Raw genomic sequence first — 13,865 nt, 5'->3', positions numbered from 1 at the left:
CGCCTGAGCAGCCGTCGGGAAAACCAAGGCCAGGTCTTGGCCTCCAACAGGCAAGACTGTGCGCAGGGGTACATTAAGAACAAGACCTTTTATATTGAAGTGTTACCTTGTAAAAATGAAAGGATGTGAAGTGTTTAGAGGAGATGAGGTGGGTGAGACCCAGGGGGTTCTGGGAGATTTCCAGGCAGGGCCTGATCCGAAGTTTTCAGGTCATCTCAGAGATGTGAGAGTGCAGAAGACGACAGAGCCAGAGTGGGAGCCCAGGATGGGAGCCCACCGCCCGCCGCTCTCCATGCCAGCAGCGCTGCGGAGGTCCTCAGCAAAAACTGTCCAAGCCTCGTCTGTGCGGAGTATACCGACTTATTGTCACTCTTCCCTAGGGCCCAATGCAGCATAGCCTCGTCGGTGGCCTTTGTAGTGTGTTAGGTATCGTAGGTGACCCAGAGATGATTTTTACAGAAGGATGTGCCTACATTATATACAAATGCTACACCTTTTACAGAAGGGACTGGAACATTCTCAGATTTGGGATATCCCATGGGTCCTGGAACCAGTTCCCACAAAGTGGGGGGGCAGCTGAACTTCTGTTTACCTGGGACTCCGATTTTATGAAGGTCCTCACACGCATTGTGTCACTGCCACATGCAACAAAGGTGTTTTTCATGGACTGTCGGAGGTCCAGAGAGGTGAAGGGACTTGTCAGCAGTCCTGCCGCCGGCCAGTGGCGGGCTTGGTAGGCTCTCCCTCCCCCACATCCCGCGCCCTTCCCTTGTCCTTTGCCCCCATGACGGGACACCATGAAGACTGTGGCTGTGCGGCAGGAGAGGCGCGGGGGGGCACTTTAGGGGGGAGAGAGTAAACACACCTCCTACCAGGAGCCCAGTGATGCCGTTTCCTCCGCGGCTTTGGGTCCCGGGTCCTCTTCTCTCGGCCTCCTTACTAACGAGCGCGGTTTATGTTTTCTTGTTCCTCCACAGACCCGAATGCAGAGTTTGTATCCAGATCCCAAAGCCCAGTACACAAGTATTTACGGAGCCCTCAAGAAAATCATGCAGACGGAAGGCTTTTGGAGGCCCCTGCGGGGCCTCAATGTGATGATGACGGGCGCAGGGCCGGCCCACGCCATGTATTTTGCCTGCTATGAAAACATGAAAAGGACTTTAAATGATGTTTTCAACCACCAAGGAAACAGCCACCTAGCCAATGGTATTTTGAAAGCATTTGTGTGGAGTTAGCTCTCTACTGAACATGCTCCCGGGGCCTTCCTCCCGGGACCCCGCAGCCTTCGTCTCCAGCGGCTGGCGCAGCACAGGACTCTAGGGAGCCGCTGTCCCGTCCGCTCCTTCGCGCTCTGAAGCCGGGGGAAGCCGGTGGCAGTGTGTTTCGGTGTTCGTTGTTGTGGGCTCTTTTTGGTTTTTGGCTTTTTCTTTTTTTTTTTTTCCAAAAACAATTAATGATCAGACCTAGGAAAAAAAAAAAAAAACCCGAATAGAAACAAAACCTTTGAATGCTGGATTCAAAAAAGCAAATGTTATGTGGACAGCTCCTTTGAGACTGTTTAAAAACTGGTACTGCAGGTCTCCACAGCGCCAAGATCTAACTAAGCTTTAAAAGGTCAAGAAGTTTTATGGCTGACAAAGGACTTGTGCCCCTGCGGAGGGCCTTTCCCACTCTGAGCTTCGGGAGACTCGGGGACTTCTGCCCCCACCCTTCCGTGTGTCCGAGTTGCATCTCTGCGAGCGAGATGGTTTTGCGTGGTTGATCCGAGGGAGACAGGGCTGGGTGGGGTGACGTGGTGGCGGGCAGCTCTTATGCAGGGCACGCGGTACTGTGCCGCTCGACAGGCTCCTGCTCCTGTCGCGTGGTGTCACCTTCCATTGTTTTTTTGCTTGGGTGTAGAAGGGGCACCGTGGATATCAATTTAAAGTGTGCTTGTTTTGACAGTTCATTTTTCAGCAGTAGAGAGACAGGGCCAGTAATAATGTGGTTTTTTTTTTTTCCCCTCCTTCTTTTTGTTCTTAGAGACCCAAAATGCATTCCTCCCATCAGTAAGCCTTGGAAATAAGGGCACCAGGCGGGGTTTGCAATCATTTCTTTGGCTTGTAAATGACTGGCCCTCCATTGCATTTGTTGAGAAGGTCACTAAGAGCCACGCCCTGGTTCTCCCCTGAGCCCAGGACACTGGGCCCTCCTTTGACCCTAGGTGCCTTATGGACTGGTTTAGCTCCTTGAGGGAGGTTTGTTAAGACCCACGTCTGCCCTGCGCTGTCCCCAAAGCATCATGGTTTACGCTGTGGTCGCATTTTGGCTTTTCTGGGGGATAATTGGAAGTGTGTACACAGGGGAAGGGCCTTGTTATGTGCATTTCTGAGGAGGGAGCCTGCTGTCCGTCCCTCAGCCCCCCAGCTTCCAGGGGTCATTTTGATTACCAGGCTGTGGCCCTGCAGAGGGAAGAAATGCAAAGCCAAAAGCAAAATTCCAGGCATGAGTCTAGACTTTTGAAATTCCTGGTTCTTGAAGCCTGACCAGAGGAGACCCTCAGGTAGGGTTGGTCATTCAGGAGACCCTGGAACTCTGTTAGATGCCAGTCTTCCTAACTTCTTCTCTTACTCATTTGCCTAAAAATACCTGGGCATCACTAAAAGTTTTTTCCTAAGTGATTTCCCTTCTGCTGTCTTCCCCTGTCAACCACAGACATATTATCCCCTTAGATGAGCTTAGCTTGAGGGTACAGTCAGCTAGAATGCAGACAGAGGCGAGGGACAAGAGAAACTGGCAGTGGAGAAAACTGTGAGGTGTGGCTTCTGAACACCGACAACGTGAGCAGGTCTAGCCTTTTCCCAGGGTTGAGGACAAGAAAAGGAATGAGGTTTCTGCAAGGGGGGACCTCTGCCTGTGTCACCCTTCCCCATTGTACTCAGCATTTCCAAGTAATTGGAAATCGCCAGTGACCTTGGTATTGGCTCAGGGTGTGAAGCCTCAGTGCTCACTGAGTGGAGTCAGCAGATTTCGCTCCTTAGCGTGCTAGGGTCCCCTGAGTTCCAGGGACTTCCTCGGAACACTTGGTGCCAGAGTGTAATTTTCTGGAGTTTGTTTTGCAGGGATAGCTGGGAGTTTGGCCACCCTGCTCCACGATGCGGTAATGAATCCGGCAGAAGGTAATGTTCCATGGTTCCACAGAGGGACAGTAGGGGACGTACAGAGGGGCAGGAGAACAGGTGGGCGGGAACGGGGGTGTAGAGAGTGCGCCAGGGCCTCCTGGCCCTCACCAGAGCCAGAAGGAGCGCTGGGTTCTCGGTCCATCAGACTTCAAGAAGGAGCAGGAGCGTTGGAGCTCTGTGGTCTTCCTGCGGTGGAAAATACCGGAGGTGTGGTCCCCAGACCCGCAGCCACCCGGGAGGTATTAGAAATGATGATTCTCAGGACCTACCTCAGGCCCACTGAAGCCAGCCCCTTGGAAAGGACTGAGTGTCTATTGGAATAAGTGCCCTGGGGACTCCACACATGCACGTGTGGCTACCGGTGTGTGCAAAGGTGCATGCTCACACCCACCTGGCCCCTGTTAACCTTTATCAACCCTAGACAAATTTTAGGGGGGCATCTATTAGGCCTTTTGTCCAGTTTGCTTTTTAAAAACTTTGAATTGATGATGGCAGATTTCAGGCATGGGTGACTGAAGAGGGAATGGTATTATGAATCCTTGTGTATCCATTGCTTCTGCTTCAAAAATTAGCAGTCAGCCATTTTGTTTGGGCTCTATTTATTTTTTTCATTTGGGTTTTGGAGTATTCTAAAGTAAACAGCCATGCAGACGTGAGTTCTGTTAGCTCTTTTGTATATCCCTGTGTCCTCGGCCAACAGCAGTCAGAATAGTGAGGAAGTATGGGGCCTGATACTGGCTGTGTCTTCAGCTGGGTCATTCCCTGCTTGGTGGTGGCCTCGGGTGACATACAGACCCCCCACACACACACATACTGCACACCTGAGAATGATCCCTTGCCAGAAGGGAGAATTGAGAGAGAAGTTTAGCAATTTGAGTCTTAGGTGATGAATTTGTCTTTTTTTTTTTTTTTTTTTTTTGTCTTTGAAGGAATTTCTCACTTGCTCTCAGCTGCTTCTCATGTCTCAGCAGACAGGGGCTTGTTCCTACCCTAGGGCTAGGCTGGGTCACAGTGGGAGGCGGGGCAGGAGTCTTTCAACCCTGCTGAGGGCAACAGGTGTGGGAGGAATGATGCAGGCTCCTTTTATGCTGGTTCCCTCCCCATGAGCAAGCGGGAGGCATGCTGAGTGACAGGCACCGGGGTCTCACGTGTATTTGGAAAGCAGAGAGCTCGGAAGGTGGCCTGTGTCCAGTTTATCTCTCACACACTTTCTCCAGAGGTGGAATATCCTGAAGTCTATTTACCTGTCCTTGTGGCTTATCCTGTGATTTGTTCAAGGCAGATCCTCTGAGGTCAAGAAAGAGGTCTTCTTGGGCTGGCAGGAAGTAGTTTAGAGGCAACTCCAAATCTTCAAATAGATAAACACGACTACAGTCACTCCTTGGTGTTCACTGGTGCTGGCTGGACACCAGGATCCACAGATGCTGAAGTCCTTTATATAAAATGGTGGAGTATTCGCGAGTGTCCTCCCACCTTTAAATCATCTCTAGCATCACTTATAAGACTTAATTCAATGTGGACGCTCTGTCAATAGTTGTAGTACTGTCTGGTTTAGGGAATAAGGACAGGAAAACAGTTGGTACCTGTTCAGTACAGTTTTTTTCCTTGAATGTTTTGGTACACAGTTGGTTGAGTCTGCAGATGTTAATCTAGATAGTGTGGAGGGCCAACTCTCTGTCTTATGCTTCCTTTTAAAAAAATTTTAAGACGATTCATGAAGGAACCTAGCCAGTTACCAGTCAGCCTGTGTTAACTGAGGGAGGATTTATCCTTTCTAAAGGAGAAAAAAGTGAGACTCAACTCTTGCCCTTCCCCTTGTCATTACTGTTGATTTAGGGTCTTTATTTTAAAGTGAAGCGAGTCATATGTGTTCATTTGGCAGTGGGAAGACAGTGTTAAAACTCTGAAGTCTTGGGAGCACGGCCTCATTCACTCTTGGCCTGTGACCCACTAATTACTTTTGTATTAATAAAGCCAGGGTCTGCCCTGGAGATTGTCACTGAACTTGGGCAGATGTAATTCCAGTGTTGTCCCAAGTGCACCGTGACATAGAAGCTAAAATGACCATTGGAGTGAGCTCGGGGAAGGCTTTGGATCTGTGGTGGGTGCAGGAGGTACTGGAAGCCAGGACCTGGCAGCTCAGCTTGGCTCATCTGGCCTAAAGCAGCTGCCTGGGTTGGGGACGACCTTACTCAAGATTCTGGCAGGAGACACTTAAGGAACTAGTCTTCCTGGCCCTGGGTCCTGGAGATAAAGTGTCACACCAGGATCCACCCTCTGTGGCTTCTCGGGCTGGGCTGTGAGTGCTCGTTCTTCCTACTTATTGCCAGTAAGTCTAATATGCTTGTTTCTCTTTATTGGCTTGGCCTCCCATTTCACTCCGACGTGGGGTGGGGCCAAACCTACCACCTGTCCACTGCTGCCCGTCTGGCCCGCCCCGCCTCAACACAGTGGTGAAACAGCGCTTGCAGATGTACAACTCGCAGCACCAGTCAGCCCTCAGCTGCATCCGGACCGTGTGGAGGACCGAGGGGTTGGGGGCCTTCTACCGAAGTTATACCACGCAGCTGACCATGAACATTCCCTTCCAGTCCATCCACTTTATCACCTACGAGTTCCTGCAGGAGCAGGTCAACCCTCGCCGGGACTACAACCCACAGTCGCACATCATCTCAGGAGGGCTGGCTGGGGCCCTGGCTGCGGCCGCCACAACCCCCCTGGACGTCTGTAAGACCCTCCTCAACACGCAGGAGAACATGGCACTCTCCCTGGCCAATGTCAGCGGCCGGCTGTCGGGCATGGTCAATGCCTTCCGGACGGTGTACCAGCTCAACGGGCTGGCAGGCTACTTCAAAGGCATCCAGGCACGCGTCATCTACCAGATCCCCTCCACTGCCATCTCCTGGTCCGTCTACGAGTTCTTCAAGTACTTCCTCACCAAGCGCCAGCTGGAGACTCGAACTCCATACTAAAGGAACAGGCTGTGGGAAGTGGTTCCAGAATCTTTTGTTCTCAGAAGGCTTCTCCTGCCTGCCTCAGTCCCCTCGCCCTCACACCCAGGTCCTTTCTTGCAGGGTGCTCCCGGCAGGCCCTTAGAAATAGGGGAGGACCGGACACCCGCTGACCTGATGGCTGTCCGTGGGGACATCCTTGGGGACATCCAAGGAGGCAGTGGTTGGGAAGGACTTTTGGAAGGGATGCGAGAAAAGACTTTCTCCTCCTGCCCCGAAAGGAATGTAGCTTTTCTGCTTCACTGTGACAGTCTCCTCCGTAGATCCTTAGATCACACAGCAGGGAAGAGGAAGCGCAGTGACCAGTCACATTAAAGGAAGAGTTTATGTATATAAAGGTTCCATTACAGTCTAAAATAGGTGGATAATGTTTATCCTTTATTTTTCTACGTAGAAGTTTTTGAATTTGTGTGTGTGCTTGTGCGTGTCCATAAATAGTGTTACAGCTGGGATGATCGCGTTGTTTTTTTTTTTAAAAAAAAAAAGAAGAGTGCTGAATTCTTCCATCCTGCTCATTTCAGAGGCACCAAAGTAATAAATGGCTGAGTGTGGCCTGAAACTGTGTAGCACCCTCAGATAGAAGTTTCACTTGAATGTAAAATAATAAATATTAAGTTAATATTTTGAATTTCTCTTTTACTGGGGGAAAAAGGTACGTTAAAAAAAAAAAGATCAAAATAATGATATATATTACTTGCAGTTTTTTTTTTTTTTTTTAAACCTAATCAATCACCTTCATGTGCCTTTTTCTTTGTTTTTCCTAAAAATTCCAGGACCAAAGATCAGGCCCTGGCACTTTTTCTCCCACTGTGTACAAACACGCACACATATGGGGCGGTGGGCTGCTCACACTGCAGGTTGGTGGCTTCAGTAGCATTAGGTTGACTAGTCTTAAACCTGCTGAGACTGGTCCTTCCTTGTGAGTGGTGTGGCTCTGCCTCCCTGGGTCAGCACTTAGAAGCCCTTGACAAGCCAGCATTTGGCTAGGTTGAGCAGGTCATTGGGACAAATCCTACCTTTATCCCAGACTTATTTCTATGTCAGCCATTTTTCTCAGGCACATCAGGTTACTTGGTCTCTATGTGTTTTGACCAAGTCTCCTCCTAATCTGTTTTAAAAAGAAACAGAGGCAGCATATCTCTGGCCCTTGTCCACCCACCTGCCCTGTTCCAACCATCAATTCCCCTGTCACAGCCTCTCAATGCACAGTGACAAGACCGGCCATCCATAAGGGACCCTACTGCTGAACCCTGACCTGGACCCTCACTTGCAAGCTAAAGGATTTCCCCAGATCCATTCTTCAGCATGGACTGGTTCCTGGCACCTGAGAACACCAGGCCCTGCTACCTTGTTCTCTGAAATGGAGTCAGATTGTTGCTAAGAGAAAATACAAGCCTGTTTCCTCTGGCCACAGCACTCCACATGCTTCCAGACCACTCTCATGGGACGACTTGGATGGCCTCGAAGTTTTCTTTAGCGCTCTTCAGCCTGACTACAAGTGAGCAGGAAGCATGTGCGTCTTCATTTTGGTGGACCAGGTCTTCACCTGCTGCTCTGCCAATAGCCAGTGCGGCGCCTCTCGCCAGAAGGCTCTGCCTGGGCTCCTTTGGATGGCGTGACCGTCTGGGAATCGGGTTGCACTTGGAGAAGCGTCACCTTGGGACCATGCACATAGTGCCTCTGGGTGTAGGTTTTGTCCCAGTAGCTATGAGAAGTTGTATAATGCAAGAATTGACTTCCTTTTTTTCCACCATGCGACCAGCACACTGGTTTCATGAAAGAGGTTCTTGGCATAAAAGTTAGCGAGTGAGATCAAAATAAACACACAGACTCAATTACCTGTTTCTATGACCAGGTCCGAGACGGCTCCCGCTCTGGCTCCCACCTCGAACCACCCGATAGGGAGCAAGGATTACTTAGGGCCAGCAAGAGAGAGAGAGAGAGAGAGAGCACGCCAGGGAGTGGCCTTTTATTGGGGAACAAGAAATTCAGGGGAGAATTCCACCCAATGAAGGTTGAGGGGGGCAGCACTCCAAGGTCAGGGTCAGTGATTGGTGATTGGCCCCAGGGTCAGTGGTCAGTCACACCCCCACACAGACAGGCTCTCGCACCAGGAGAGGGTTGGGAAAGCTCCGACACAGTTTAGCCAGAGCACCTCACACCCAATCCGGGAGGTGCCCAGTCACGTGTGAGAATGGCTCCCCACACTTTTTCAGATCAAGGAGGAGAGACGGCCACTTTAGTGACTTTCCATGTGTAGCCCATGAGCACGTTGGCTGCTGACCTGCCCCCTCTTTGAGGTGACACCCCTGACCTCCATAGAAACCCCTTGCAGCAGTGTTCTGTGCTCATAGGGCTGCTGCCGGAAATGTGCACATCTGTCCTCTGGGGCTGCCTTGGGTTAATGTGAAGTAGTGCTCAGTGCTGCAGGTGGAGGAGGAAATCAGATGGTAGATCCTAAAGTAGAATTTAAATCAAATCCTTAACAAATGCTTGCGACCACCCCTTTTATCCACTCAGTACACCACCTTGCTGCAAGGTACTCCCTACTTCCTATAGGATTTTGTTCTCAGTGATACATTGACACCAGAAGCTCTTGGCTTCCCAGAAGAGCCTCTTTGGTTAGGGGATGTAGGTGGAGAGGCAGGGCTGGGACTTGACTCTCTGTGGGTTGGTGGTCCAAGGCTCTTGTCCTGGCCCTCCCCTCACTGTAATGGTGGATGGGGGTTGTCAGAGGTTAGTCTCCTATCCCACCTGCCCCACCAGGTCGTCATGGAGTGAGTAGATGCCTTTTCAAGTCATGAAGCACTAAACAGATAAAAGTGTTTGTTAATTTTGTAGCAATTTTTCCCTCTTACCCTAAGCTTGAAAGTTGTTATTATTTTTGCCCATGCAGACGGTAGCCCATGTGCTGACTGTGATTTGACATAGTAAAGTGTGAAATAGGAGAATGCTGCCCCCTCCCAGTGACCACCTTCCTCACGGCATATTCTTGGTCACGAGCATCTTTGGAGTGACGTCGCAGCCTGGCAAAGTGTGCAGTACTCATAGTTTAACTGTGTGTGTGTGTGTGTGTGTGTGTGTGTGTGTGTGTCACGTGCATTAGCTGTTGCTCAGACCCTGATTGGAGGTTCAATCACTTGTACATCAGAGTTTTAGAATAAAACTTTTTTTTTTTTTCCAAATGGGAGAATCATCCATCCAGGACTTTTTTTCCTTTGGATTGAATCTAGCTATTCTGTTTCTTTGTTTTCTGATGCTTGATGTCTCGGTCTAACCACCACCCTCCAATGGCCCCTAAAGCTGCATCTCCAACACATTGTTATGCCTTGAGATTGTATTTTTTTATTTAAGGATGGTTGTGTCTATGAAATAGAAATGTACTGCTGCTTCCTACTTGCAAGATGCATGGTGTGTGTATGTGATAAGAGGGGGACAAGGTGTTACTTAAGTGTCTTTGGCAGTCAAGATGGTCTCTGCTTCACAGTTGCCGCCAACTCTTCAGAGAAGCGGAGAAATGTGCACTCATGCGTGGGAATGTTGCTGATATGCTGCTACAGTTGTATCACTGGAGCTACAGAAAATAAAGCATTGATCCTGGAAGTGTTGTGGGCTCTGTGGTGGGAATAGCGAGGTGACAGAGGTGGGCGGCCAGGAGAGATGGTGTGGGCAGAGCTTGTGCATGTTCCATCTGACTCACGAAAGACGGGCATCACCAGGTTGGATGGGAACTGCCCTCTTCCCAGATTGGAAGCAGGGCCCCAACTGGCCAGCACCAGGGCACTTGGGGTGTCACAGCAGGGCAGCAGCTGGGAGTTTCCTGCTCACCTCACTCCCCATCTTGGGAGGGTGGTGGCTTTTCTTCTTGAGGGAGCCTGAGTGTGGCAAGCTGCCTGTGTTGCCTAGAGCATGCTATGGCTTCTCATTTCCTCTCTCACGCACCCCTCTGCAAAGATTGTAAGGACCCTCTGATTGGAGAAGTCCCTGAGAGTAACCAGAGGCCATGTTCCCCAAAGATTACAGTCTAAGCTGGAAAATATAAACTGGAGGTAGGAGTTGGGGAGCCCCTTTGAAAAAAATCAAGAGTCAAGGTCAGAGACCTCCTGTCAGCACAGCCACTGAAGCCCTTGGTGGAGGTGCTAGTCAGGCAGGAGGTGAGGGGTTGTCTGACGCCCACATGGATTTTCTTTACAGTCACATCTTGGCCCCTTCCCCGCAAGTTGGCAGTGAAGTTCAAACAGCAGCATCCTGCCTGTTGGCCCAGGCTCCTTTAGGTCCCCTTGTCCTCCAGGTCACTGCTTTATCCCCATCAGCTGGGGGCTGGAGCTGCCCCTGCCTCAGCTCTTTGGTGCTGATGGTGTGCATTTCTTCCCAGCTTCACGTGGGGTAATGTCACATGGGTGACTTGAAATTGACAACAGTGAGGATACTTACACCACAGAAACAGGTGTGCACCTACTAATCAAGGCCATTGCTTCTCTAAGAGTAGCATAGTGCTTGGTGTGTCCAGGTGTTCAGTGAAGGTCTGCAGGGAAGCAGATGTGGCAGCTCATCTTCAGCCTGGGAGCCTGCCACCTCCTCTCTGGAGCCCTCTTCAGTCTTCAAACTCAATTCCAGCCCTAGAAAATCCATGAATAAAGGCGATCTCTCCCTACTGTCTTGAGTCCCCAAGGCCGTTGGTAGATTAGCCACCCTTCTCAGGAAAGACCTCCCTCCGGCCCACAGGAGTGGCCTTAATAGTAGCACCTCGGGAAGAATATAATAACCGCAGTGTTGTAGAAGAGGGAGAGACACCGGTAGGAGGGAACCAAGGTGGAGGATTATTGCTTATGGGGGAAGAAAGCAGTGTGTCTGGTCTAAGGCTGAATATGGGGAGTGGCTTAAGAGTAATCAGTGCAGTTGGAGGAATACAGCTTGGTTTGTAGCCCTAAGAGTTTTGGGGGAGATACTTTCACAGGAAGCTGCTATTGCGTAAGAGCCTTGCCTGCCTTTATAAGAAGCCTGACCTTTTAGTTGTCGATTATGGGGAGTCATCCAGGGTCTTTCATGAGAGCATACCATGATTGGAAAAAGTCACCCAGCAGAGGCGCACAGGACCCAGTGGGGGAGGAGCACCAGGGGAGACTGAGGTGGTTGCTTTGGTGTCACGGTGAGGTTGTCCTGAAGAATGACAGAGGAGAGGGTAGACTTGGAATCCACATCTGAGAGGGAGGAAGACCTGGTACGAGGACCAGCAGGTGGTGACAGGTGCCCATCTCATGCCCTGCACCTGTCTCCTTCCTCTCCCGCCCCATGTTCTCAAGGCTGGAGGGCTGCTTCACTCTTGGCTTCCAATTCCCTGCCCTCCTCCCAATCCCTGCCTTTGTGACTACCTTCTCTGGTCCCCTGCTAGCTTCAGCTGCTTCCTCTGCTCGGAAAGGTTTTGCCCCTGTCTCTCCACAACCTCTAGGTGTTAATCCACCCACCTCTGGGGAGATGATTCTCAGATGTGGGCACATAGCACTCCCACTCTTCTCCTAAGCACCACATCTAAGTGCCCCGTGGCCTGCAGGAGATCTCCCAGATTTAAACTTGTCCTCCACATTCCAGAGTCTGTGCCTCTCCTTGCTGGCAGAGACCTACCATGTTATCCACTTGCTCAAAACCTTCAAGGGCTCCGATTGCTGACTGAGTTTAAGAATAGGCTCTGTTACACAGGGTGCTGCCCAGCTTCCTGCATCCGGGAAGAGAAACCAGGAGAGGTGCAGAGTCCTCTGAGTGGGTAGTGCCACATTCCTTCTGGACCTTTGCTCTCACTGGAATGTCTTTCTCCCTCTCGTTCCTCCTCTCCATCTCCCCTGGCTGCCCACCAAAGTCCTGTCTTCAAGGCCACCCTGAGGATGGCACTTCCTGACTCCCACCAGATGTGCTCTCTGTAGCCTCCCCTTGCGTGGGGGCCTCTCTGCGGTTTTGCTGCCTTCCACCCAGAATGTCTGCCCAGTGAAGAGAGGGACGACTTGGTTCAGTCTTCTCAGCCCAACATCTCCCCCTCTGCATGAGAGCAACAGTCATTAATTGTATTTAGAAAAGTCCTGAAACCCTGTGGGATGTGCAGGTGCATGCACCTAAAAGGAAAGTCATGTGGGTGCTCAGAAGAAAAGTCTGGGGCTGACCTCAGGGTTAGCCGTTCTCTCTGGGGTCTAATGGGTAAAGCCAGGGCACAGGTGAGAGTCCCAGGAGAGAGAAAGAACCTTGTGGAATGCTTCCACCTAATAGCGAAGAGAGAAGCCAGAGAATGGTGAAGGAAGCCAGGGGCCGAGGCTTAATGGAGAAGGTGGTGTCAGTTCCATTGGCATGGGTGGAAAGTCAAAGAAACTCGAGCTGTTTTTAAAAGTCCTAGGGTGTCTCTCCTGGATGCTGTGTTCCGTCCCTGGTTTGTGTTTTCTCCCCTTGTCCTTGGCTTTCTTTCTCTCTCTCTCTCTTTTTTTTTAATTCCCTTTTAAATCCCACCATCATCAAGTTCAGTGGCCTTCCTCTTGCACCCTCCTAAGGTAACAGGAGATTCTAGGAGTCACGCAAAGGCAGAAAGTGGACAAGTCCTCATGAGGGCACATATCAGGCTTGAAAGTGGACAGCTGGGAAATAAACTTGGTATCAAGAAGTTAAACGACTTCTAGAACACCCAAGCTCTCCAGGAACTTCGCAGAAAGGAAAGTTTCATCAGGGTCTCCAGCCAGATTTCATGTTTAAAATCTGGACTTCATGCATTGACCAAATTTGAGAGTACGTCCAAGCTTGCCTGTTCCTCTAGCCTTGACTCCCAAAGGTAACGTTGCCCTGGGGAACACCTGAGCTGGCTCTTGTGAGCCCTGGATAGAACACTCTGGAATTCCAGGTTCCTGTTGGCATGGCTCCTGGACGATGGATCCTTCAGGGGCGGGGGTTTTGGCTCAGCGGTACAGCACTCGCTTCTCACGTGTGAGACCCTGGGTTCGATCCTCAGCACCACATAAAAAATAAATAAAGATATTGTGCCCAGGTATAACTAAAAAATATTAAAAAGAAAAGATGGTTCCTTCACTGTTTCCTTATTTACCTATGGTGGTCACAAGGTGTCACTTTCCATAGTGAGTGGTCCCTCTGGGAAGAGCCACCAGCACTGCAGCTGGGAGGACACCAGGGCCAGCTCAGCCTACGTCCACGGTCATTGGAAACTCCTCAGTGAGAGGAAAAACTGTCCATCAAGACCACACGGATGACATTCAGTCTTCCACCTGGGACGGTTGAAGCCTGGGTGTTGCCGTGGAGACCTTGTGTATTTTTGCTGTTGTCAGGATACCAGATCGAAGAGGCTCAGCAGCCTCAGAAACCTGGTGAAGCCCAGAGCTGCAGAAAGGAATGTGGACACCTGGGTTCCCTGTCCCTGTCACTCTGGCCCTCATGAGGGAAGACACCATTAATGAAGAAGTAGAAAGTGGTTCCAGGGTGTTCTCACCTGTATGTGGGTGTGTGCAAGCAGATCACAGCGGCTTGCTGACGAGGGAAAATACTCCCTTGGTGGATGCCTTTAGCTTGGGCTCCAGGTGATAAATACCTATCCCCAAAATCATGATCAGAGTCTAGTGTCACCAGCTGAGAAATTGCAGCATATCCTCTCCCTTTCTCTGCCTGTACCTGTGTAAAGTTTGAAATAAAATCGTGCAGATTTTAATAA

General features: G+C 50.4%; 1 protein-coding gene across 2 annotated transcripts in view; it reads left to right on the top strand.

Moving 5' to 3' along the window:
* The window catches only part of Slc25a37 (solute carrier family 25 member 37), a 36,158-nt gene extending 29,365 nt beyond the window's left edge, over nucleotides 1–6,793 (top strand). Inside the window, exons 2-4 of one of the 2 annotated variants that reach the window (XM_026397562.2) lie at nucleotides 978–1,206; nucleotides 3,102–3,158; nucleotides 5,613–6,793. In XM_026397562.2, the coding sequence (XP_026253347.1) occupies nucleotides 978–1,206; nucleotides 3,102–3,158; nucleotides 5,613–6,133 (807 nt within the window). In that variant the 3' untranslated portion in view covers nucleotides 6,134–6,793. Of the gene's footprint in view, nucleotides 1–977; nucleotides 1,615–3,101; nucleotides 3,159–5,612 lie in introns of those variants that run through there. The other variant, XM_026397563.2, reaches the window with a different exon arrangement.
* The last annotated feature ends 7,072 nt before the right edge of the window (nucleotides 6,794–13,865 follow it).

The sequence above is a fragment of the Urocitellus parryii genome, chromosome 14, assembly GCF_045843805.1.
Source record: "Urocitellus parryii isolate mUroPar1 chromosome 14, mUroPar1.hap1, whole genome shotgun sequence".
Taxonomy (NCBI): domain Eukaryota; kingdom Metazoa; phylum Chordata; class Mammalia; order Rodentia; family Sciuridae; genus Urocitellus; species Urocitellus parryii.
This window is presented reverse-complemented; position numbering and strand designations above follow the sequence as displayed.